General features: G+C 48.7%; 1 protein-coding gene across 1 annotated transcript in view; it reads left to right on the forward strand.

Moving 5' to 3' along the window:
- Window positions 1-4102: 4102 nt before the first annotated feature.
- Window positions 4103-26729, forward strand: part of LOC113888849 (dynein heavy chain 1, axonemal-like) — a 31048-nt gene continuing 8421 nt past the window's right edge. Inside the window, exons 1-8 of the mRNA XM_027535831.1 lie at window positions 4103-4399; window positions 7814-8184; window positions 8983-9055; window positions 11232-11406; window positions 11835-11991; window positions 12883-13015; window positions 15278-15439; window positions 16012-16264. Coding sequence (XP_027391632.1) covers window positions 7849-8184; window positions 8983-9055; window positions 11232-11406; window positions 11835-11991; window positions 12883-13015; window positions 15278-15439; window positions 16012-16264 — 1289 coding nt within the window. The 5' untranslated portion in view covers window positions 4103-4399; window positions 7814-7848. The remainder of the gene's footprint in view (window positions 4400-7813; window positions 8185-8982; window positions 9056-11231; window positions 11407-11834; window positions 11992-12882; window positions 13016-15277; window positions 15440-16011; window positions 16265-26729) is intronic.

Here is a 26729-nt window from a genome sequence, read left to right on the forward strand (position 1 = left end):
TAGGTTGTCTCCATGTTTTGGGTGTTGTAAATAGTGCTGCTCTGACTGTCAGAGTTTCTTACACACTTCCTCTCAGAGGTCTGGAAAGAGCAAAGCCTTTGCCCAGAAAAGAGGTATTTGGGTTAGGGTAACAGTCCCAGTGTCCCTCACACCATTCTGTACAGGAGGCCAAGGTGCAGAGCTGAGCAAGGTTTGTGTTCCCCACTGTGCAGATGGAAAAACGAAGGCGTGGCAAGAGAAGAGACTTGCCCAGTGAACTGGCGGCAGAAACCAGGCCTCCTGCCCTATTCATAGACCTTTCTAGAGGTGGGCAAAAGGTCACAATGGTAGTCAGGTCCCCGACTCTGCAAACTCAGGTTCCCAGGAGGGGTGAGGGTACCTGGTGGGTCACAGGACTGATATGGTTGAGGCCAGCTACTCTACCAAGAGGTCTTTCTGCTGATGCTCAGTGAGCTGCTTGGGGCCAAGGGGAAATCAGAGGCACTCAGAACCTAATTATGATGAACAGCTCTCTGCAGCTCCTCAGGCCCCACGGAAATGTCCTGTGAAATATATCATTGTCCCGGGGCTTGTCACCTGGAGCTTTGGCCCAGGTGTTTAGGGGCTGGCGGGAACCTCTTCTGGCTGCTGCTCCTGGTGAGCAGACATCAGCACCCTGGACCCGGTTCACTGGCATGGTCTGGAATTGCAGGCCAGAGTGGGGAGGTAGACTGGGGAAGAGGATGTGAAGTGCGGTCACGTGCAGCTAGGTGGCTGTCAGCGGGCATCTTCAGGGTGATGGCCTGACGTGGATGGCTCTGTCTCCTAGTCATTTCCTGTGGGTCCTTTCAGGAGTGATGGAGCTTGCAGGACTGCTGGGAGAAGCAGCACCCTGGTCCCCACCATGCAAGACTACCTTTCAGTTGGGGGATACAGCAGTGACCATTGCATGGTTGCCTACTGAGTGGTACTGGCTTTGGTGCCCTGAGGGCAATGTGAATGTGTTCTTTGGCAACCAGGGAGGGCTTCCACAGGAGGTGTAGCCTGAGATGAGATGGAAGGTGGTAGAAAAACCCAAAGAAGGAGATTGTGTCTGGGAAGCTCCACATGAATATAGGTGGGAGTGGCTTTGGACTGGGAACTGAGCATTCATGACCGAGTGGTCCTCACTCCTCCAGCCCCCCCAAAACTCCTTTCCACTCCTTCTCCCTGAGCTCTGGGCTTTCAAGGTATTGTCTGTCAGGCTGACCATGTGGATGAAAGGAGAATTAATTTGCCTTCATTTTTATTCATCAGAGAAAATGCTGGTGAGAGCTGCCGAAGCCAGCTGGCCAGTGGCAGAGGGGGGAGGCCTGGGATGAAGCTGAGCCATCTCTCTGATTCCCTCCATGCCTGTGACTTGGTTTCTCTTGGCATCAGCTCAGAGCTCCTGGCCAAGCAAACCAGAGAGAGATCCTGGGGTACAAGAGGTCAGCTGGGGGCAGGTGGAGAGCGGGTAGCCCCAGGCACCCTGTCTGAGTGCCTGTCGCCCTCTGTTCTGGCTGGTTGGCCATGTGAAGGGCCCATTCTGCTGCCCATTAACATGAGGCTTTCATCTCTGTAGCTACTGAAGCATTCCTCCCAGCCTCAGTACTGCCAGCAGGAAGCACAGGGGAGGGGGGCACCCAGGCGGGCTGTGCTCCTCAAACCCCTGGCCCAAAGGCATGGGCTTGGGCCAGGGTGCCCTAAGCAACCTGTCTGCCCAAGCCCCACCCTGCAACACTTTCAGGAACCCAGCCTCTCCCCATTTCAACAAGAGCAAGCTTGGCTTCCCTTCCAACCCATATAATAGGGCAAAAACCTGCCCTCCCACCACAAAAAGGGCAGGAGCCCAGGATGGGATCATGGCTCAGTTCCTTGCTTCTCTCCCAGGGAACGAGTGGACACGATGGCTTCTAGGACATGGCAGGAAGATCAAAGGCTGAACCCAGGCCCTGCCACTGGAGAAGATGGCATTTGAGGGTAGGCACCTGAGACCCAGGAGGGCAGGGACTGACCCACAGTCCCCTGCCAAGGAAGGGGGCCGTTACATCCACTGCCCACCCCTGCAGAGGGGCAAGGTGGAGCTGGCAGGGCTGCTGGGGAAAGCATCACTGCCTGCTCCCCTCACCCAAGCCCACCTCCAGTTGAGGGATACAGCCAAAACCATTGGCTTTGCATAGTAGAGGGTGAGTGACTTTGTGAGCTAGATCTCCTGAGAGTGGACCCTTTCTGCAGTGGCTTGTCCATCTGTCCAGAAACCATGTCCCCTATGATGTCACCAACCCGCTGCGTTGCTTGGCAACTTTCCAGGATTAGTGCTCTGCCCCTGTCATCCCTGACGTCCCACCATGGGCTGATGTTGCCCTGGCAACAGGATGGGTACTGCAGCTTTTTGGAAAGCTGTATCCAGTGCAGGAAGTGGCAGGCAAAAGAGGAGAAGCAGGTGCTTCTCCACAAACTAGAGTGGGGTACACAGCCTAGCCCTAGCCCTACTGAGGAGCCAGGCTGCCCAAAACAGGGCTTTGGGGGTCTCTGTCCCCTCGAAAAGCTGTGGCTATTCTTGCTTTCAATCCCCCTCACTCTCTTTCCTTCTTTCTGGTCACCAAGTATCTATTGTGTGAATGCCAACAAGAAAAGCAAAGTAAATCATTGTTCAGGCTCAGGAAAGGTTTTATCAGCATTGGGTCTTGAAGGATCAGTAAGAGTTGGCCAGGCATAGGAGTTGGTGGAGAGAGAAGTTCTGGACAGAGGAAGCAGACATCAGTGCAAAGCCTGAGTTATTGACTCAGTGTGTGCATGCTAAGTTGCTTCAGTCGTGTCTGACTCTTTGTAACCCTATGGATTGTAGCCTGCCAGGCTCATTTGTCCTTGGGATTCTCCAGGCAAGAATACTGGAGTGGGTTGCCATGCCCTCCTCCTGGGGATATTCCTGACCCAGGGATCAAGCCCGCGTCCTGCACTGGCAGGTAGGTTCTTTACCACTATCGCTACCTGACATTGTCTCTAGTCACAGCTTTAACTCTGCTTCTGGGTTCTTTGTGACCTGGTATCTCTGGCTCTCTCCCACTAAGTAGACATTTTATGGCAGGGGCAGGGTCCAGTTCAAATCTGGATACTTAGTCCCCAGCACAGGCCTGGCACCAAGTCAGCATTACTAAAACATCAAATAAAATCAGGTATTTGCATACATAATGAGCATCAGGTCCTACCATGCTCCCCCAACCCCAATACTAACCTGTCTTATCAAGCCTCAGTTTTCTCATCTATGAAATGCAGCCAGTTTTGAGAAGGCTCTGGGCAGGGATTCTCAGGTTGAGGTAGAGTTATTTTTTACATTGTCTTTGGTTTGTAATCCACCTGTTCTCCTTATAGAAAAATGGAAAGACTGGTGGGTACAGAGGGCATCTATATACCTTCAGATCTCCAAATTCTCAGTATTGGGCACATCCACTGCCCACCCGGAGGAGGGCTGAGGTGGAGTTGCAGGTGTGTATGTGTGTGTTTAAGTTGAGTCTCTAGGGGGGTGTGTGTGTGTGTGTGTGTGTGTGTGTGTGCGCGCCAGAGAAGGCAATGGCACCCCACTCCAGTACTCTTGCTTGGAAAATCCCGTGTACGGAGGAGCCTGGTGGGTTGCAGTCCTTGGGATAGCAAAGAGTCGGACACGACTGAACGACTTCACTTTCACTTTTCACTCTCATGCATTGGAGAAGGAAATGGCAACCCACTCCAGTGTTCTTGCCTGGAGAATCCCAGGGACGGCGGAGCCTGGTGGGCTGCCGTCTATGGGGTCGCACACAGTCGGACACGACTGAAGCGACTTAGCAGCAGCAGCAGCAGTGTGTGTATGTGTGTGTGTTTAAGCTGAGTCTTGGGTGATGTGGGGGTCCAGAAACGACCCTTTCCCACAGTGAACTGACCATCTTTCTGACATCTGTGCCTTACATACAAACTTCAGTTTGTATATTTCCCCAGTTATTCTTCCCATGTTATTTATATAACTTGGGTTTTCTTTTTTTAACCAGGATTCAGAGTGGACCCTTTAGAGTTGTTGTTCACACTTTGAAAACAGCTTTTGCACATTTTGTCTCTTTCTCTAGAAAAGTCTGGGAGGGGAGATGGATAATGGAGGCTGGATTTGAGAGCCTAGACGGCTGATGCTTTCCCGACGACCCCCATCCAGCCGCCCGGAGGTGGACCAGTCCAGGGTGGACGAGCTGCGCGAGTCTGGGCGGGAGGAACCAAGTCCGGCGTTGTGTAGGGGACACCAGTGCAGACCTACGGAGGTTTACTGACGGAAGCTCCCGCGAGCCTTCCCGGATGGTCCCGCCCCTTAGCAACGGACCCAGCGTCTCTCCATAGAGACGGGCAGCCGGACCCCACACCGTTTGCGGTGGAGCCGGTAGGTCGGTAGGTCGGTGGGCCTGGGGGATCACAGGGCCAACACCTGCAGGGGGACCTCAATAAGGCGCGGGGGGCAAGTGTACACCAAAGAGGACGCCCTCCTGGCTCAGGATTCACATCCCTGCCCACGAGCCCACAAGCGGTTTCTTGTCTTTGGTCAGTGGCAAGGGAGTGGGGCACGCTTTTAAACAATCTTGTAGATAAGTTCCATACTGACGAGACCATTTTTAAAATTTTTATGTTTTTGCTCCACCCCATGCTGAGAGCATAGCCCCCTCCTTCTCCTTTCCCATGAGGAAAAGAGCCAGGTCTCTGGTCCTCAGCGGCCGTGCAGCCCCTCTCCTGAGCCTGACCACTGCCCAGTCCTCTTAGTCTTCAGTGTCTCATCCGTAAATCGGCAGAGTGCTGCTGCAGCTGTCTCACAGGGCTTACAGGATCAACTTCCTCCCTTACTTTCCCCATTCATTCAGTCGTTCGTGCAATTACTCACCAAATGCTTTCTAGGCACCTGCCATGTGTCAAGCCCATGCTAGTCCCTTGCTAGGTGTTGAGGTTCCAGAGATGAATGCTACTTGAAAATTGTTGCATTTGAGCTTGAGCGGAACCCTAATATGTAAAACAGATAAAGGCGCAGGGTCCTTGTTGGGTGGCTCAGGAGTGGGTGGCTCCGAAGCCCTCGTGCTTAGGCACTCACCTTGCTCAACCTCAGGGCTCCTTGGCACATAGTTTGAGAACCACTGTTGTGAAGCCAAGGACAAGGATCTTTAGGCTAGCCAGAGGCGGAGACCTCAGTTTCTATTATGGTTCTGCCACTTCTTGGCTGTGTGCCTTTTCCGAGTTTCTTAACTTCTATGGACCTTAGTTTCCTTGTTTGTGGATTGGTGATTCTAGTAGTAGCTGTCCCTTGTTCATCTATGTCCATCTAGCCAAGTGCCCGGCAAGTGGTCAGGTCACACAGGGTTGAATGTCTGTGAATCCAACCCGAAGCCTCCTCTGACTCACACCAGCGGGGCTCCCAGGTAATCTTCCTGGAGAAACAGTAACTTGTGTTCACATTCCAGTAGTGCCTTTTGAGCAGGTCACTTACCCTTCCTGAGCCTCGTTTTTCCCACCTCTGAATCTCTAAGAATTGAGAATAGTCTCAGTTCCTACCTCAGAGATTTAAACAAGATAATGTGTGAACTCCATCTAAACTCCCAGTGCCAGTCACCATTCCCAGCGCTGCACCTTCCAGGGCCACCTCGCCCTCCTACCGGCCAGTTCCCTCACACAAATGAGAGGGTGCCCAGCAGAGGCCTTGCTGGAGACCATGTCCTCTCTCTTACCAGCCACACCCATTCCCGTGTGCAGGCTGCTGTCACCTGTGAGGCTGTGACAGGAGGCAGAGGTCTTTCTGTCTGCCTGCCTGCCTGTTTGTCACTGATCCTGTGCACACTGGTGAGGTCTAGGTGTCCAGAGCTGGGTGAGGTTGGAAGGGATCCGTTGATCCTGTGTGGGGCTGAGGGATGGAGGGGAAACAGGATTCTGAGTCTGCACCTCTCTCCCATCTTCCGTCTTGGGACATGCCTGAATGCACGCCCCACTGCCAACCTGCTCAGAGGGAAAAGGCCCCCAGGGGCAGCATGTGCACTCGTCACTGGCTCCTTTTGCCCCCAGCAACACTGCAGCTTCCTGGACGCTTCTGCACCTGTTACGTCCGTCAGTCTTGTAACACACCAGGAAACAGCCACGCATGGTCAAGCCTATCTGAGAACCAGGGAGACCAGGGAATGGAATGCCTTTGTGTGGGGCTTTGACCTAGCCTCTCGAAGGCGTGCTCTTTCTGTTTGGTGATTTTGTTAAAAGATGAAGCAGATACCTGTGGATTTGCAGCCATGATGGGGCCAGTGGGTCCTTTGTCTTCAAGATGCTCTGGGAAGGGCTGGCGACAGTCAGACAGGCCAGATTCAGTGTCATTTTCAGCACCTGCCCCGGGAGACGGCTGGCCACCAGGGAGTAGATTCAGGGAGCAGAGTTCTGGTGGGACATGCTTGACTGGTGAAAAGCTGATTGGCCTTTGGCCTTGCAGTGTGGGGCTTGCTGCCAGAGCACCATCTGTGCTTCCTGTGCCTTCGAGTGGTCTTGCCAACTCACCACCCCCTTCTTAGAAGCAGACTCCAGCAGCCACAGGATGCTTTGACACTGCTGGGTAGCCCTGCCCCAGACAGTCTGGCTGCCTGCCCCACCCTTCGGGTCAGGCCAGGCAAGATTCCCCTGCCATGAACTAATAGCGGCCTGCACCGGCCAGTCCCACCAGGCTAAAATGGAGATAATGGAGCACCAAACACGCCGCTGAAAGAGAGGCCTGTCCCACCGCTCCTGTGGGCAGCGGGTGGGAAATGGGACTGGGCAGTGGGAGGGGGCCTTATTTGGGCCAGGCCTCTGTTTCTTTTTGTTGAGATGCCCTCCTTTAAATTGACATTTCTATTGAGATAATTGTAGACTGACTGCCTTTTTTTAAAAAAATGTTTTTTATTGAGTATAGTTTGTTTACAATGTTGTGCCAATCTCTGCTGTACAGCCAAGTGACTCATATACATATAGCCATTTAAAAAAATGGCTTATACTTATATACATATAGCCATTTAAAAAAATACTCTTTTCCGTTATGGTTTATCCTAAGGGATTGGATCCACTGGAGAAGAGATAGGCTACCCACTCTGGTATTCTTGTGGTTCCCTTGTGGCTCAGCTGGTAAAGAATCTGCCTGCAATGCAGGAGACCTGGGTTCAATCCTTGGGTTGGGAAGATCCCCTGGAGATGGGAAAGGCTACCCACTCCAGTATTCTGACCTGGAGAATTCCATGGACTGTATAGTCCACGGGGTCGCAAGGAGTCGGACACGACTGAGCAACCTTCACTTCACTTTTCCAGGGGATTGGATCTAGTTCCCTGTGCTGTACAGGATTACCTTATTGTCCGTTTATCCTGTAGGCAGTAGTCTGCATCTGCCAACCCCAAACCCCCAGTCCAGCCTTCTCCCTCCACCCCTACGCCCCACCCCTGGCAACCACAAGTCGGATCGTTATGTTTGTGAGTCTGTTTCCGTTTCATAGATAGGTTCATCTGTGCCATGTTTTAGGTTCCACATATAAGTGATATCACATGGTACTTGTCTTTCTCTGTCTGACTTACATCACTTAGTACGATAATCTCTAGGTCTATCCATGTTTCTATAAATGGCATTTTTTTTTTTTTTTTTTTTTTGTGGCTGAGTAATATTCAGGTTAGGAGAGTACTCCCCTCTCTCTTCTCCACGCCTGGGGCTGGGGCATGTTGTGGGGTGGCCGACTAGACATCCCTGTACTCTGGTGGCCCTGGGAGCTGAGCTGAGGCTGACCAGGGCCCAGTGGACATCAGTATCTTGTCCTAGGAACTCTGGCTGGGACATCACCCTGAGAAAGCAGCATGGAGCAACCTAACAGAGAAGGCCACAGCCCAGGAAGGGCCTCTCAGGGCCAAGAGTGCAGATGGACCTCTGCGGGCCCTGAGTGTAATCTGAAAGACCTGGAGCGTGACCCGGGGAGGATTCTTCAGGGACCAGATTCTGGGTCACAGAAACTTCCTCCAAGCCCTGACCCTAAGACCCCACCTTTACCTCTGTCCGTGACCCCACCCATGCCCTCAGACTTGGGGCAGCCCCGGAAGTTGCCCCTGACAGGCTCTGACAAGAAGTACCCCCTGATGAAGCAGCGCGGATTCTACTCTGACATCCTCAGCCCCGGAAGCTTGGATAAACTTGGGGTGAGTGTGGCAGCCGTGCCCTTACCAAGCCTGAACCTTCCTTGTGGGTTTCATTTGCCCTTTCTTCCTTTCATCCATCCATCCAGGTGCCTATCAGTTTAGCAGTTTTCTACCCACCCACCCATCTGCCCATCCATCCCTGGTGACAGCACACGAGGATTGTCATCCATATACCCAGTGTCATGGGGCAGTGGGTTGGTGGGGAAGTATTTCCCCACTCCTGCCCCAACTCTGGCTGGGGAGGGGGTCATGTACCGCTTAGATCTACAAGATAGGTATGAATTTGCTGGGTAGGATGGGGTCTGGAGGGTGTACCAGGCAGGGGGAACAGAAGGTACAAAGATTGGAGATCCCTGACAGGCCACTGCCCATGTAGAGGAGTAGAGAGATGGAGGGCGGGGGAGGACAGAGAAGGGAAGGGATATAACTAGGGAAGGGTGAAAACAGCCCCGTGGGTCCCACACAGCCTTAGGATGCTTTTAGGCAGAGGACCTCTGTCTTGTGGCCCAGCCCCTGGACACACACCAGGACTGTTCTCAGAGAGAGGAGGGGCCTGTGCATGACCAGAGCGGGGTTGGGCCAGGGTGTCCCAGGTGTCCATCGCTTGTCACCCACTTTGGCCTCTGAATGAGGAATTGTGCAAATTCCTCTCCGTTGATTCTTTCCCATCCCTGTCCCTGTGCGCCTGGAGTGCAGCTTAGTGGACTCAGGGAAGATACTTGGCCTTGGGCGTCCTTCCAGATCCTGCCTGTCCTCAGGATGTTTACACTCCTTCAAGGCTGTGGGGTTTGGTTTCAGGAAGTGTGCCATGGCCCCTGCACAAACCTGGACCTCCTGTGGCAGGCCAACCTTGACAAGTTCACCCCAGAAGGTCAGTGCCCAGCGAGGCTGTGTGGGTGGGTGCCTTCAAAAGCAGTGCCTCTGGCCTGAGGGAGATTGTCTGCTCTTGGCTGAGGGTCTCAATTTCCTCCACTGGTAAAATGGGGATAATAAGACACAAGGTGCTTTGCAAGGGCCCCGCTCATGGTGAGTGCTCAGTGAAGCACAGTTGCTTAGTCATTACTCTCGGCAAAGCTGTATATGGCAAGGGTGCCCAGGTGTACTGGGGCTGCTGAGGTCTGGAGCCTCATTTCTCTCAGCCTGGATGGGGCCAGTGGGAAATTGACAGGTATATTTCTTGCCTCCCCTGGAACACGGGCTTGGAGGAGTTCAGGACTGTGTCTGAGCTGTTCTCCAGCTCAGGCCACAATACCAGAAACAGGGCTTGGAGAAGGAAGGTGCCGGGGAGGTCACTGCTGGGGAGGGGAAGAAGGATGCTCCTCTCAGGCTCCGTGATGAGTTTTGTAAGGTCTGAGACAGGCCTGCAGGGTGCGGGGCAGCCCCCAGTGGCAGAAGGGAGCAGAGGGTGGCTCCAAGAGAGGCAGTGAGCAGGGAGGGGCCCTGAAAGGCAGTGAGGAATTGGGGGGGACCCTCCTGACTGGCCAGCAGGCAGAACACTCCCTTCGATCAGGCCCAGGTCCTCCATGGTCCCGGCTGTCTGCCCTTCCTCTCTACCCCTAGGAGAGGCCTGGCTGTGTGCTGGCACTGTCCAGACTCACCTTCTTGGGACCCACAGGTGGTGGTCTGTGACTCCCCAGAGGTGGCAGAGGAAACATCACATGTATGTGCCTCTGTGCAGTGATGTGAGGACGCAGCCTACTGCGGTCAGCAGTTTTACAAGTATCTGTGGCCTAGAGAATGGTTACAGACCACAGATCAAGGGCTGTGGGGGACTGGGAATGGTGCTCCCACCATCCATGGCAGGGGCAGGGATGGGAGAAGGGTTGGTCAGCAGCTTTGTGTCCCCACCCACATGAGGAAGAGCAGCCCAGAAGGGTCAGAGAGTGGTGGCAGTCAGGGCTCTTGGCAGAAGGCTTTGTGGAGGCTGTGGAGGCCTGGGAAGATGCCTAGGGCTCTGGGCCTGCAGGGGCAGGGCCAGGCCCAGAAGCTCAGGATTTTTGGGGTGGAGTGTGTTATGGACCCACAGGCTCAAGAGCAGATGATTAGGAATCTGAAAACTGCCTCTGGTCCAGGGCTTTTTGATAGCATTGGGTTCCCTCAGAACCCAACAGCTCTGATAAAAGAGCTGACTTCGCTGCAGGGGGATGGCCCCTGCTCAGCCTCTGGAAGCTTCCGTAAGCCTGTAGAGTGGGTACACCCAAGGTGGACCCTCTTGCCATGTGGCTACGTCTTGACCCCAGAGATGTGAGGCCCAGGCAGGGGGTTCCTAGGACCTCCCAGGAGAGTGGTTGGGGGCCATCACTAAGCAGTCCAAAGGTCCCCCTCCACCCGGCCCTGGGAAAGGTGGCTCATCCCCCGAAGCTTTTTTCCACACCTCCTCCCCACCTCTCTGGCTTGCCTGAGACTCTCCTTCCCACTTAACATCTTGAGTCCCGGGAAACTGAAATGTCACCCTACCAGTTGGTCTCTCTCCCCAGTGCCCCTGCCCTCAGAACTGGAACGGAAGCCTGTCTGAGGAGGGATGGCCATTTTGTGACTTGGGGACCCCGTGGGGGCAGGGTGGTGGTGCTACCCTCTCCTACAGTGTCGAGGATGCCTTATGTCTGGAAGTGGTCCCAGTGAATGCATGGCATTCAGACCCCGAGATGCTTGGCAGGGCCTGCGGGGTGGGGATGGCAGGAACCCACCCAGACATGCAGGGAGCTACCACTTCACCTTCCTATCCAGCTGTAATCCTGGCGAGTAGTTTGATTCAGCACCTGGCTTGAGCAAAAGCCACTGGCAGCAGGGTCATGGGCAGCATGGAGGAGAACGATCGAGGAGACTAGCTCTGGGCAGGGAGAGCACGACCCAAAACAGGCCTGCCAGAGCCCCTTATCCTCCAGGCTCAGGATCCCCCGGGGCTCCCAGTGTACATCTGGCCTCTCCCTGCCTCAGGCCCACTCTGAACTCCCCCTGCCCCAAAGCCACATGCCTGCTCCCTGCCCAGCATGGTGCTGGGGGTGTCGGGCCCCAGCCTGAGTCCCCACCCCTGCCCCTGCCCGCAGTCAGAACCTTTGAGGTTTCTGAGGACTTCGAGGAGCGCCTGGAGCGCGAGCGCATCGGGTCCACCACCAAGCTGCTCACCCAGACTGACTTCCCGCTGCAGGCCTACGAGCCCAAAGTACAGGTGCCCTACATGGTGCTGCCGGGCCAGTGCCCCCGCAAGATTGAGATCGAGAGGTATGGCTGGGTCGGCGGTGGGAGGTGGCATCTGCCCACCGCAAGGGGTGACGGATGGTAGGCAGCTAGGTGACCATCCTCATGGCAGAGGTTACCTAGATGGGTCTGTGTTGCAAGTGTTCCAATCAGCTCTTCTAGCCCTTTGGTTTCTTAGTGGAAACACGTTGCTTTCCTTGCTGTGAAATCAAGGAGGGTGGCTCTTAAGTCAATGTGGTGGGACTGCAGGCAGGATGCAAGGGTATTTGGGGCCCTGGAGAGCGGCTCCAGCCATCACACCACTTCCTCATGGGTTCCAGAGAGCATAGGGCCCTGGAGGGGTCCCTGAGCCCCACCTTTACTGCCTCAACTCCATGGGCCCTTGCTGACACCCGAGGGGGCGACTCACCTGAGCTGAGATGTCATGAGCTCCCTCTGTCTCCCTCGGGCAGGAGGAAGCAGCTCTACCTGAGCCTGGACATCGAGCAGCTGCTGGCCAACGAGGGCATTGACTCCGACAAGCTCATGCCCAGGCACCCAGACCCCCACAACCCCCAGACTATTGAGCAGGGTCACGACCCGCTCTTCCCCATTTATCTCCCACTGAAGGTGAGTCCAGCGTCCACGGAGAGTTGATGGTCAGGAGATGGGGGTGCAAGATCCGAGCAGAGGGGTCAAATTCAAAAAGGGGATCCCCTGGCAATGACAAGCACTTGTATGTCAAACAGGACATCTGCTCCGCAGGGGGAGTTTCAACATCCTAGGCTGGGGCATGGTGGCGGGGGGGTACCCAGCACCCATGGGATGCTGATTCTCTGCTGCTTCTCTGGGAGACTGGGGAAGCCTTTGTGCATGAGTTCTGGCCCCACCCCCTCCTCAGGCATCAAGAAGCAGCCCAGAGGGACTGTGGAGTAGCGTTCAGCTCCCTTTGACCACTGCGTCTGGGGTCACTGGGCTGGAGAGAGCTGGAGTAGAGGAGGGCAACTGTGTAGCCTCTTTGGAGTTCTGTGGGGAAATGGAGTCCAGGGAGGAGAAAGAGAGAGCATAGCCGGCTCTGGTTTTCACCCACCTCCCTGCCCTTCTCTCCATGGCCCTGACTGTCTCTTGCCTGGCAGTGCGTCTGGGGAGACAGAGTGGAATCTCGATGCACATTACCCTCCTGACAACCTGAATCGCCATCATTTCCGAGTCAGAGTGGGCGCTCAGGAAAATCCAAGGACCGCCTCTTCCACTGATCCTGAGCTGGGTGGTCCTGGCCAGTGGAAGAGAGGGCCTGCTCTGAGTCCCCAGTCACCCCTCTGCCTGAACCTCAGGGTAGCTTGTTTGGATAGGGTTTCACGGAGCCCCGTGAGCAGCAGAGGGGGCACTCGGGCCCCTGGTCCCCAGACGTGCATCTGCATCCAGGGAGGAGGCTACTGGGCACCTCTAGCCTCGCATGCTCAGCCCACAGGGGCCGCCAGGATGAGCTGCCTCTGCCCAGCACCTGCTATTTCCTCCTAGGTGTTTGACAATGAGGAGTTTGACTGCCGGACTCCCACTGAGTGGATCAACATGGGCTTGGAGCCAGGGTCTGAGAACAGGAAACCTGTCCCTGGCAAAGCCCTCCTGCCTACCGATGACTTCCTGGGGCACGGTGAGCAGGGCCAGCGGGAGCAGGGAGGACAGGATCTTGGTCTGCACCATGCTGTCCTGGCAGCAACCCAGCCACGGACTCCTTGGCTGTCCTGAGCCTCAACCGTGGGAGGCGGTGGCCCCACATTTTGAGGCCTCCCTCCCAGCTAGGATACAGGCCAGAGGGCTGGCCCCACAGGAGGAAAGGCAGGGGCCAGGGATGCCATGGATTGGTGGGCTGGGGAGGGAACAGCTGTGTCTTAAAGAAAAGTCTTCGATTTATTGGTAATGAAAAATAGGCAGGCTTATTAGACATGTTCAAGTGTGTATAAGGGCACAATTCCACTCTATCACCCAGAAACTCCTCTGCCCCACCTGTATCTGTGGCCTCTTGGCTTTCACCTCTGCATGGACAGCACACACACTATGACACACTCACATACTTGCTTTCAAACACACACATTCATAAGCCCACTGTCACGCTCACCCACCATCTCTCACACACACGTACACAGTCATATGCACATTTTCACCACACAAACACACATGTCGACAGTCACCCATTCACAATCGCTGTGACACCCACATCCCCACAGTAATGTTGCACACTTTTGCCAGACCTTAAACTTGTCTCTGTCTGTCCCTCCTTTGGCCCCAGATCTGCCCTGGCAGCCTCGGACGCTCTCTCCAGTCCGCTGCTGTCCAGAGCAGAGCCGGGCTGACCTTCCATGGTTCCCACCCTGGCCTGCATGACTAGTCTCCATGTAGGCGTCCTAGGAAGGTCCGGGTCTTGAGATTGAAGGTTGCCATCCCCTTGTGCTGGGCGAGGGCCTCTCTGCTCTCTGCCCCATGCGTGGAGTGGGGAGTGAGCCCAATGGGCCGGCGCCCAGACGGGAGACAGGACTCTAGGAGCCACGCTGGTTCTCAGACTGCTCTACCTCCAGGGGGCCCACAGCAAGTCCATTGTGCAAGCTGTAAGTTTGCGTTTCAATTTAAAAACGCATTAATGCTGGAATCAATTTCTCTGAACTAGACAAGAAACCCAGAATGATCCCTTTACTTTGGACTTAATTACAAAAATAATTTAACTCAATTGTTCCCAGATCTCTGATTCTTGGTGATAAAAGCGGAAAGTTTGGGGCTGCATTAACCTTAAATGCACCAGGCAGTGGCTTCCCCGAGGTGCTTCTGCCGATTCCGCTTCAAACGGCCCGGGCCCTCAGTGGCGGCTCTAATGGGAGGGACAGGTCGGGAGCCTTTCTGCCAGGGGCCTCTGCTTTCTGCTGGGGGCTTCTCGTGACATCTTTCCCTCTAAGTTGAGCCAAGAACAGGTCAGCATTTTCAGGAAGGGAACTAATTAGGATGAGAAGGGAAAAGCCAAACAGAACCAAAGCTGGTGAGGTTTATCACACCTGTCCTCACCTGCCTGGCATCGGTCAGCGGGAGCATTTACTCGGAATTCTGGCCTGGAGAGGATGTGTACACAGTATGACTTCAGGCTCTGTGAGATATGCAGACAGGGTCAGAGAGTGCCGGGGGAAAAGGTGCTATTTTAGGCAGAGATGCTTCTCCAAGGAAAAGCCACTTGAGCAGGGGACGAGCCAGCATCGAGGTGATGTGGGCGAAGACTGTTGCAGATAGAGGGCGCAGCCGCCGCTGAGGCCCTGAGGCAGGAGCCAGCTCTAGATCAGGGGTAGCCAGATGTCCAGTGTGGCTGGAGAGGGATGAGGAAGAGGGGCAGTGGCAGGAGGTGAGCAAAAGGAGTCAAAAATTTCAGGCCAGGGCATGGATGCGTTCTGACCAAACAGACCCCGAGGCCCACTCTGAAGCCATTGCAGGGTAGCTGTCATCTTCTACCCTGCCCTGCTCTGATGGAGGGGCTTGGGGGCTCAGCTGCCACATAAGGCCTCAGGACTTCCCTCAGCCTCGAAAGGGTCCAGTTGGAACATGGTGAGCTTTACACCTAGATCCTCAACCGAATCTGTTTGCTTCGGGCTTTCCTGCCTCCAGGTCCCAGCCCTGCTGGCCTGTGTCTCTCGCTGCCCTGAGGGAGCCATGCAGAGACCAGAGCAGAGAGGCCTGGCCCTCCTGGCTCCTCCTGCCCAGCTCAGCTGGGAGGAGGCAGGGCCCCCACCCTGCTGCAGCCAGAGAAAGGGAGTCAGTGTGGCGGGAGAGAGGCCAGATCAGTGACCACCGAGACCTTTCCTAGCACCTACTGCCCACATGCAGCAGCCTCACTCCACCCCATGGCCGGGAGCACTGATAGACTCCCCTCCTGTTTCAGAGGACCCCAAGAGTCAGAAGCTGAAGTACGAGTGGTGCAGTGTCGGTGTCCTGGACTACGACAAGGAGAACAAGCTGTACCTAGTGCACAAGACGAGTGAGGATGGCTTAGTGCGAGATGAGACGGGGAAGCCTATCCTGAATGGCGGGGTCACGCCTGAAGGTACGAGGTCTCTGCCCCTGCCTCAGGCAGACCCCCAGCTCAGGCCCGGCCTGGCCTGTGACTGAGGCCGGCCCCTGCCCAGGGCATAACCAGCTGAGGTCTGAATCCCCCCTTGCTCTCTTGTCCTGTGGCTGTCTGTCCCCCAACCAGTGAGAATCAGAGGACCCACCACTCAGAGACCCCAGGAAGGGCAGCTGGTCGTTATTTGATATGTCACCTCTGAGCAGCTGGCAATGGTGTTTTCAGTGTCATGTTGAGAAGGAGCCCGAGGCCCATCAATGAGTGATGTCCGCCCTGGCTGTGGCATCCAGGAATGGGCGCTTGAATAGCCCACTCCTTTGAAACCCCTTGTCCATGCCCAGCTTTTCACATTTAACGAAGCACTTTCATATCCAATCATGATCCAACTTGTGATGTGGGCAGTGCAGGGAGCATTGTCATACCCCTTTCACAGATCGGATGGGGTCACTTGCTCAGGGCCCCGTGCATCAGTGGCAGAGCCAGGCTGGAATCTAGTGCTCCTGCCCAGAGGGCCCCACTGGCTGTTCCTTTGTCCCTCCACCCATCCCCAGGAAGGTCACCCCTCCTGATCTGTCAGTACTGGGTGCCAAGGATCCAGCTCCTCTTCTGTGCTGAGGACCCACGTGTGTTCACACGACGTGTGGTCGAGGCCAACGCCCTGCGCAAGAACACAGAGGCGCTGCTGCTGTACAACCTGTACGTGGACTGCATGCCCTCTGAGGGCCAGCGGCTCGTCAGCGAGCAGAGCCTGAACAAGATCAAGCAGTGGGCCATGAGCACGCCTCGGATGCGCAAAGGGCCCGCGTGAGTCCTCCCCACCCAGACCCTTTCCCATACCCAGCAGCACCTCCTCCAGGGAGCTGTCAGTAGGGAGCTAGTGCTGCCCTGTATGTGAGAGGGGTACTCTCCCCATGCTCATCTGTTTGGGGCTATCTTGCCCACTATACTATGGACTTCTTGGACCCTGACCAATGCCTTGTTCAGCTCCAGGTCTCTCATTATCAATATGAACTCATGGATTCTTAATTTTATTCCAAGGGTTATAATCTGTTACTACCATTTTTAATTTTCATGCTGAAATTGGCTCAGAGTTGCCCAGTGGGAGCTCTTCAGGCTGCTTCCTGTGTCTTCTTGTTAATGTTTCTGTTATTCTTTGAGCATGTCTTTACTTTCTGGCATAGCAAGAATTTCCAGGGTCATCTTGTACTTTCCCAGACCCAGACCTGAAATCAACTATTTCTCTAACGGGCCCTGGTTCCTCTTGGTGGGGAATCGCATTTAGAAGACAAAATTTTGGCATTAAGATGTGCTCATTGCTCCTGAGAAATCAAGCTTTGAGGCCCTAGCAGATAGACCTAAGCTATACATATTATTTATTTTACATTATATCATATTATAGTGTTATATTACATTATGTTCCATATAGCCTCCACACATATGTCTAATTATTATATATCTATCTATTGAAATGTCAAAAATCATGAGTTCATATTGATACCTTCACATTTACTTCAAACCACAGGCCTCATTCTTACTTGTGCTTGTTTTTTTATTTCTATTTCTAAAAGAAAATTGGCTTTTATTCTTCATAGTGTATTTACTTATTTGCTCAGACCTAGGATACACAGAAAGTAATTTCAGTTGCTAATCTGTCCTCTTTGGAGGATAAACTCTGATAAGTAATCTTTGATATTTGTTTAGTTTTCTTTTTTCTGTTTAGCCTGGGGGCATACAGTGCAAATGCTAGGTTCAGAAGTTACTTGGTTTAGTTCTCCCCATCCTCCTGAGTGTGATTCATTCATTTAATGAACTATAGCTTGGTCCATTTATTTTATAAATATAAATAAATACATATATGTGTATATATAGAATATAAGCATGATCTAAGTATATGTATATTATATTATAGAATAATGACTCATATATTACATTTTATGTAATACATATGTATTGAATGTATAGAAAATATACACACGTATGTGTGCATTTCTTTTTATATGTAATATATATACCCATATATAAAATATAGTCAGTAGTATATATTACTCAAAAATATATACTCAGAGATTTGTTACTCTTCACCCTCACTCATTCTATCCACATCTCTCATCTTTTCTACTGTGTTCTCACCCATAGGTTACCAAGGTCAGTAGTTTCTGGTTTATCCTTCTTGTATTTCTTTTTGCACAAATGATCAGATGAGATCAGTCGCTCAGTTGTGTCCGACTCTTTGTGACCCCATGAATCGCAGCACTCCAGGCCTCCCTGTCCATCACCAACTCCTGGAGTTCACTGAGACTCACGTCCATTGAGTCAGTGATGCCATCCAGCCATCTCATCCTCTGTCATCCCCTTCTCCTCTTGCCCCCAATCCCTCCCAGCATCAGAGTCTTTTCCAATGAGTCAACTCTTCGCATGAGGTGGACAAAGTATTGGAGTTTCAGCTTTAGCATCATTCCTTCCAAAGAAATCCCAGGGCTGATCTCCTTTAGAATGGACTGGTTGGATCTCCTTGTAGTCCAAGGGACTCTCAAGAGTCTTCTCCAACACCACAGTTCAAAAGCATCAATTCTTCGGTGCTCAGCCTTCTTCACAGTCCAACTCTCACATCCATACATGACCACAAGAAAAACCATAGCCTTGACTAGACAAACCTTTGTTGGCAAGGTAATGTCTCTGCTTTTGAATATGCTATCTAGGTTGGTCATAACTTTCCTTCCAAGGAGTAAGCGTCTTTTAATTTCATGGCTGCAGTCACCATCTGCAGTGATTTTGGAGCCCAGAAAAATAAAGTCTGACACTGTTTCCACTGTTTCCCCATCTATTTCCCATGTTCTTATCCCCCCTGTTACATGATGAGTAGCACACCATAGATACTCATTTTTATCTTGCCTTTTTCACTTATGATGCATCCTGGGAATCAGTCCTTTTCAGTTCATTCTCTTTTTACAGCTGCATGGTCATCTGTTGTGTGGATGTACCATGTATCATGGTTTATTCAACCATTTGCTAATACATAGGCATTTAGGTCGGAGAAGGCAGTGGCACCCCACTCCAGTACTCTTGCCTGGAAAATCCCATGGACGGAGGAGCCTGGTGGGCTGCAGTCCATGGGGTCGCTAAGTGTCGGACACGACTGAGCAACTTCACTTTCACTTTTCACTTTCATGCATTGGAGAAGGAAATGGCAACCCACTCCAGTGTTCTTGCTTGGAGAATCCCAGGGACGAGGGAGCCTGGTGGGCTGCCGTCTGTGGGATCGCACAGAGTTGGACACGACTGAAGTGACTTAGCAGGCATTTAGGTACTTTCCAGCGTTTTGCAATTACAAACAGTGTTATGAATAAATAATCTTGTGCGTATGTATATTGATACTGGTGGAGGTATAGCTTTAGTATTCTCCCACACTCCAAGAGTACTGGAGGGGGTTGCCATTCCCTTCTCCAGGGGATCTTCCTGACCAGGGATTGAACCTGGGTCTCCTGCATAGTGGAGTTGCTAGGCAAAAAGACAAGTACTTACTGATCACCAGCTTCTCCTCCATAAGGATTTTGTATGCCCGCCAGCAATGTGTGAGAGTACCTGTTTCCCCACATCCTTGTCAAGAGTGAGCTGCTTATTATACTATTAAATTTTTTTGCCAGTCTGGAAGGTAAGTCTATAAGTAGTACAAGTAAGGCTGAATGTCTTTTGAATCTTTTCATATGATTAAGGGCAATTTTTATATCTTTTTATGACTTGTCCACATTTTATGCTCATTTTTTTTTCTTTTAGTTTTTGCGGTATTTTCCCTCTAATATTAAGAGTTCTTTATATATTAGGGATATTAGTTCTTTAGCTGTGTGATACATGTTGTAAATATTTTCTCCTGGTTTATCAGTTGTATGTTAACTTTGCTTATGGTAATTTTGGGGCTTCCTGGTGGCTCAGATGGAAAGAATCTGCCTGCAATGCAGGAGACCTGGATTCGATCCCTGGGTTGGGAAGACCCCCTGGAGGAAGGCATGGCAACCCACTCCAGTGTTCTTGCCTGGAGAATCCCCATGGACAGAGAAGCCTGGTGGGCTACAGTCCCTGGGGTCTCAAAGAGTCAGACACAACTGAGCGACTAAGCACAGCACAACACGTGGTAATTTTTGCAGTATAACTTAAAAACATGTAAACAATTTTATTAGCCATTCTATTACATCTGGATTTTGAATCATAGTTACAGTCTTTCCCTATATTGAGGTTTTCTTCTAGAACTGGTATGGCTTCATGCTTTTGCCTTTTACATCCTTGATTCATCCTTATGAATGGTGTGTGGTATGGATCCAATTTTATCCTTTTCCAAATGACTAGTGTTTATTAAACATTTTTTAACACCCATCAACATTTGTTGAAACCTCTATCTTTGACCTGGTGATTTGGGAGGCCACCTTTATACACTAATTTCCTTGTGTACTTTGGTCTATTTCTGAAGTTTCTGTTCTATTCCATTGTTCTGTGTCTATTCATACACTCGTACTACAGTTTTAATTATAGATATTTTACAGTGTGTTTTAATGTCTTGTCAGGCCATTCCCCCTTTGTATTAATAGCTTTTCCCTTTCAGTGTTTTTCTGGCAATTCTTGCATGTTTGTTTGTTTTAATGAGTTATTTTTTTAAATAGTGGGAAAATATACATAATATAAAATTCACCGTTTTAACCATTTCTAAGTGGCATTTCTCAGTGGCATTAAGTGTGTGCACATTATTATCCTGTTATCACTGCCATCCATCCACAGGATGTTCATTGTCCCACAGTGAAGCTCTGCACCCATTAAACTATAAGACCCCCTTCTCCTCTCACCCAGCCCCTGGCAACCACCGTTCTGCTTTCTGTCTCTATGAATTTGAATTCCTAAGTGCTTCATATGAATCGTGCATTACTTGTCTTTTTGTGACTCCTCCTTTCATTTAACATAATGTCTTCTAGTATCATCCATGTTGTAGCACACACCAGAATTCCCTTCCTTTTTAAGGCTGAGTAATATTCCGTTGTGCATATATAGCACATTTTCTTTGTCTGTTCATCTGTTGATGGACACTTGATTGCGCCTGCCTTTTGGCTCTTAGGAATAATTCTGCTGTGAGCATGGGTGCACAAAGATCTCTTCATGTCCCTACTTTCTGTTCTCCTGAGAAGAAGCGGAGCTCCACTTCTTTTCCAAAAGCGGAATTACTAGATCATCTGTCAGTTCTATTTGTTGCTGTTTAGTTTTTGTCTCATTATCATAAATTCGACTCTGTAATTCAGCGACACTTGGAGGGGATAAGGAAAACATAAAACCCAAAAAACTGCAGTGAGAGCACAAAGAATATAGGCTATTATGAGCAGGTGGGAAAAGGAATGGTCCGTGGTTAAGATAAAATACAAGTCAAATTTATTAGAGCTATCCACATGCAGCAATGGCGAGCTTCTCAGTAGCTTGCTTCTGAGCTTCTTGCCAAATCTGGTGCTTGCCAAACCCAAAGCACTCTGTGGTTTTCACAGTAATGGTGCCCTCCTTCACCTTGCAAAAGACCACGTGCTTGCAGCCCAACCACTCAACCTTGGTAGTGTACATGAAAAATGGCACGGTTTATGTGGGTCCAGAATTTGCCATGTACAGGATGCTAGGACCCACTGCTTCAGGGTGATTGTATAGTATAGTGAAGTGGCTCAATCGTGTCCGACTCTTTGCGACCCTGTGGACTGTAGCCTACCAGGCTTCTCCATCTGTGGGATTCTCCAGGCAAGAATACTGGAGTGGGTTCCCATTTCCTTCTCCAGGGGATCTTCCCGACCCAGGGATCAAACCCAGGTCTCCTGCATTGAAGGCAGACGCTTTAACCGCTGAGCCACCAGGGAAGCATCACATTTCTTCTTGTAGTTGACTTGCTGCCCATGCCTCTCCAGGATATGAAGTCACCACCCAGGAACATAAATCCTGGAATAATGCTGTGACAGTAGGGACCTTGATAACCAAAATCCTTTCTCCTCAGTGCTCAGAATACTAAAGTTTTCTGCTGTCTTTGGAACTTTGTCTGCATATAGCTCAAAGGAGGCATGGCCAAGGACTCACACTGACAGTGAATGTTGAAGAACACTGTGGGTTGACCATGGTGGGATGGTACAGCGTGGCTCCATGGTCACACCATGGGATGTGGTATAGGGTGGATGTGGTACCACCATGGTGGGGTGGTACAGGGTGGCTCCAGGTGACATCGGTGGTGTTGGCAAAGCCCTGTTTTTATTTTTTTTGAGAAACCACCATCCTGTTTTCCATAGCAATTGCACCTTTTTACATTCCCGCAGCAGGGCACAAGGGATTCAAATTTCTCCATATCCTCACTGACACTTGTTATTTTCTGGGTTTTTTTCTTTATAGTAGCCATTCTACAGGGTGATTTTTATCTGCATTTTCCTAATGCTTACTGCAATGGCACCCCACTCCAGTACTCTTGCCTGGAAAATCCCATGGATGGAGGAGCCTGGTGGGCTGCAGTCCATGGGGTCTCCAAGAGTCAACACGACTGAGGGACTTGACTTTCACCTTTCACTTTCATGCATTGGAGAAGGAAACGGCAACCCACTCCAGTGTTCTTGCCTGGAGAATCCCAGGGACAGGGGAGCCTGGTGGGCTGCTGTCTATGGGGTCACACAGAGTCGGACATGACTGGAGTGACTTAGCAGCAGCAGCAGCAGCAATGCTTAGTGATGTTGAACATCTTTTCATGTGCCTATTGGCTGTTTTGTGTATTCTTATTTGGAGAAATGTGTATTCAAATTCGTTGCTTGTACTTTTGGTTCTTTATGTACTCTGGATATTAATCCCTTATCAGATATGTGATTTGAAGATATTCTCTCCCATTCCATGGGTTGCCTTTTTATTCTGTTGATAGTGTCTTTTGTGTAACTAGGACACAGAGGTTTTCATTTTGGTGAAGCCCAATTTGTCAATTTTTCCTTATTGTTATGCTTTTGGCACCATGTATAAGGAAATCATCACCAAATCCAATGTCATGAACCTTTCTCCCATGTGTCCTTTTAAGAATCTTACAGTGTTAGCTCTTATGTTCAGATTTGTGATCCATTTTGAGTTAAATTTTGTATATGGTCTTAGGTAAGGGTCCAGCTTCATTCTTTTGCATGTGAATATCCAGTTTTCCCAGCACAATGTATTAAAAAGGCTGTCTTCCCCATTGAATGATGTTGGCACCCTTGTTGAAAATCATTTGGTTATTTATGTGAGGGTTTATTTCCGGACTCTCTTTTCTATTCCACTGGTCTATCAGTCTGTCTTTATGCCAGTACCACATATTTTGATTACTGTAGGTTTGTAATTATTTCTGAAATTGAAAAATGTGTCTTCCCACTTTGTTCTTCTTTTTCAAGTTTGTTTTGGTTATTTGGGGGTTCCTTGAGATTCCACATGTAATTTAGGATGGATTTTTGTGTTTTTGCAAAAAAAGTTGTTGAGTTTTTGATAGGGAATTGCTATGCTTATTTCTCCATGTGAGCTTTAGTATCAACTTTTCTAGGTCTGTTTTGGAAATGTTTCGTATTTTTATTGGGATTGCATTATATTTTTCAATTACTTTAGGTATAGCTGATGTCTTTGGGATCTTAAATTGACCTATCCAAGAACAAGACATGTTTGTCCATTTACTCAAGTCCACCTTTGTGTCTTTCAGGAGTGCTTTGAAGTTTTATTCATGTAGGTTTTGCATATTGCTCATTAAGTATTGGATTGACCAAAAAATTTGGTTTGCATTTTTCCATACAGTGTTATGGAAAAATCCAAATAAATTTTTTGGTTAATACAATATTTTATCTTCTTTGTTGTTATGAATAGGCTTTCTCTACTATTATGTCTACTGATTGATTTCTTTGTACTAATTTACATTCTGTTACCTTCCTGAAATCATTTACTGTTTGAGTTTATCATTGATTCTCTAGGGCTTTCTAAGTGCACACTATCTAGAAATAGAGATAGTTTTACTTATTATATTCCTATTCTTCTTCTGATTGGGCTTCCCCAGTGGCTCAGTGGTAAAGAATCCGCCTACAATGCAGGAGCCTCAGGAGATGCAGGTTTGATCCCTGTGTTGGGCAGATACCCTGGAGGAGGGCATGGCAACCCACTCCAGTATTCTTGCCTGGAGAATCCCATGGACAAAGGAGCCTGGAGCGTTACAGTCCATAGGGTCGCAAAGAGTTGGACACAACTGAAGCGACTTAGCATGCATGCAGTCTTCTAATTACTTTCTCTTGTCTAATTGCAGTCTCTAATTCCTCCAGTAACAATATTGGATAGTAGTGGAGACAGTAGGCATCATTACCTTATTCCTAATATTAGTGGAAATACCTCTAGTGTTTCTCCATTAAGAAAAATGCTAGCTTTTGGGTTTTGTTTACTTAATAATGTACCTGTTGATTTCTATTTTCTTAAATTTTTGTCATATATTTCTAAATACATTTAAATGTATTAAAAATGTCATACATTTTAAAATACCAGTGGAGATAATCATGTTTGTCTCCTTAGATCTATTCCTATGGTGAATTATATTAATTGATTTCCTAATATTGAGTTGGACACAACTGAGCAACTGAACTAAACTGAATATTGAAACAAACTTGCAATCCTTTAATAAATCTCACTTAGCCATGGTGTATCATTTCTTAATGTAGTATTAGGTTTTGTTGGTTAATAAGCTATTTAGAAGTTTATCATTGATATGTGATGTTGGTCTGTAATTTTTTTTTGTACTGTCTTTAACAGGTTTGAAGCAAAGTTATACTTACTTCATATAAAGAATTTTGACATTTTCCTTCAGTACTCTGGAACAATTTATATTGCATTGGGGCTATGTGGTCATCCTTTCATAAACCATTTGGACGTGGTGTTTTTTTAGTTTTTCTGTAACTTAATTTTTCTACAGAAATTGGTCTATTTAAGCTTTCATTTTTCCAATGGAGTCAATTTTGTTATATTTTATTTCTCTAGAAAATTATCATATTGTCTAGATTTTAATATATATTTGCATAGAAATATGCAATATGATTTAAAATCTTTTTCATTTTAACATTGCCTTCCTTAGTCACCTCTTATTTTGTAGAATTATGTTCTCTTTTTACTTTATTAAGTTACTTGTGATTTGTTTGGATTGTTAATTTAAAAACATAGGATTTAGGATTATTAATTTGATTGACTTTATTACATCTTTATCATTCTACTTTTGTTTTTATTATTTCCTTCCTTTTGGCTTATGTTTTGCTATATTCATAGTCTGTGTGCACGTGTGTATTTGTGCTGGGTGTTTAATTCACTTATTTATATTCTTGTTGATAAATGGGCTTAAGACTATGAATTTTCTTCTGATAACTTTAAAAATGCAGTAGTCTGCTGATTCTGATATGTGGTAGTTCATTTTTTTAATTACAAAAATTTGATTTTGTTTTCTATTTCATCATAGAGTTTAATATAAGGTTTTAACTTTTTTCCATATGGAAACTACTTGCTACAATGCTAGTAATTTCTAGTTTTGTTGTATTGAGATCAGAGAGTGTTATTTTTAATATTCCTACCATATAGAACTTGCTGGTATTTTCTGTATGACAGTATGTGCTCAGTGTTTGTGAATGTTCCACTTGCACTTGAGAAGAGGTGTGTTCCTATGATAAAGGTACAAAAGTTTTATATATGCGTCTACTCCATAAAAATCTACCTTATTGGTTATACTATTTACAGCTTCTGCATCTTCACTTGCTCTCGTGCAGTGAGAGAAGTGTGTTATATTATCACTACAAATTGATATTTTTAGCATTTAAAAGTATCCTTGATCAGGTCTAATGCGTTTTGACCTGACTTTTACTTTGCTTGATATCACAATTGTAACTTGCTGGGGTTTTTTTTTTTGCTGTTGTTTCCATTAAATATATGTATATAGATATAATCTTTGCCCCTCCCTCTATTTTCAATCCTTCTGAATTAGTTTGTTGCAGGTAGGTCTCTTGTTTTCACCATATAGTTGAGTTTTACTTTGTGAGTCAAACTAAGAATCTTTTTCCTTGTGAAAAGTGAGTTAAGCCCATTCACTTCTATGGGTACGGCTGATAGGTTTGATCTCATCTCTGTCATGTTGTTTCACATGAAAATTATTATGCGTGTTATAATACGATACTGTTTCTTTCTCCTCATAATGCGTTTTCTTTGTTCTTTTACTTAAAATTTTTCTTTTGGTATTTAGGACAGTTTGTACCTTTATTTTACTGGTTTCTTTTGTGCTTATCCTTTTACAGTGCTCATAATTTCCTGCTTCCTTATTTAACCTTCTCCTCTCCAGTCTGTCGGTTTTTGATGTGTCTGCTAACCTTCTATTTCCTATGCAACAGTACTTGATCTTATTTTACTTATCTCATCCCTTTTCCCTCCCATTTTAAGTTGCCTTTTTCCAATTAGTATTCTAAGATAATATTCTTCCACTTTCATCTCTCTGTGTTCATCTTCAATCTACTATATTAAGTATATGAACCCTTTTCCTGAAGTTTCCCCTGTCATCTTGCAGGAAAGGCGATACCCTCTCCCTTCCTATACCCTCTAGGTTCTTGGCTGGGTGTCAGTGACAGAAAACAGATTAACAAGAGGGAAGCTTGTTTGAGTTTTATGTGACATGGGAGCATTCATATGGAAATAAGGACGAAGAGGTTAAACCTGAGTGCTTTTATACTGGGTTTGATGAAGAATGGAAGGTTTCAGGAAGTGTGATAGGACAAACGGATATGAACTGAGTCGCCCGGGGGAGCTTAACAAGGTCTGTACATTCCCGTTGCTCTTGGCCTCCTCCATCCTGGAGCTAAGGATGTCTCCTTCCTCCAGGTAAGGGGTGCTATCTCTCACTTGAGGGTCTTATGACCTGCTTCAGGGGAAGGTCAGAGAATCCTTCCTGCACCTTCTGTTTTTGTGATCCTTCAGCTTAGAACATTCTGTGCCAAGGTACCATGTTTTTGGGTGGTGTGTCCTGAACCCCATCAGTCTCTTGACTGGTTGAAGCTCCTGGAAGATTCCTTATAAGGGGCTCAAAGGTATCGTGTTAGAGTTCTTGCATATTTAAAACTTGAATGACAGCTTGACTGGATATAAAATTCTTGGTTCATATACTTTTGTTCCTTGCTTTTAAAAATGCTATTCTCTTGTCTTGCTTTGTATGTTCTTTTTGAGACATCTGATGTCAAAATCCCCTTCACTTGTAAGTTGTTGATTT

Source organism: Bos indicus x Bos taurus, unplaced genomic scaffold, assembly GCF_003369695.1.
Source record: "Bos indicus x Bos taurus breed Angus x Brahman F1 hybrid unplaced genomic scaffold, Bos_hybrid_MaternalHap_v2.0 tig00002560_arrow_arrow_obj, whole genome shotgun sequence".
Lineage (NCBI taxonomy): Eukaryota > Metazoa > Chordata > Mammalia > Artiodactyla > Bovidae > Bos > Bos indicus x Bos taurus.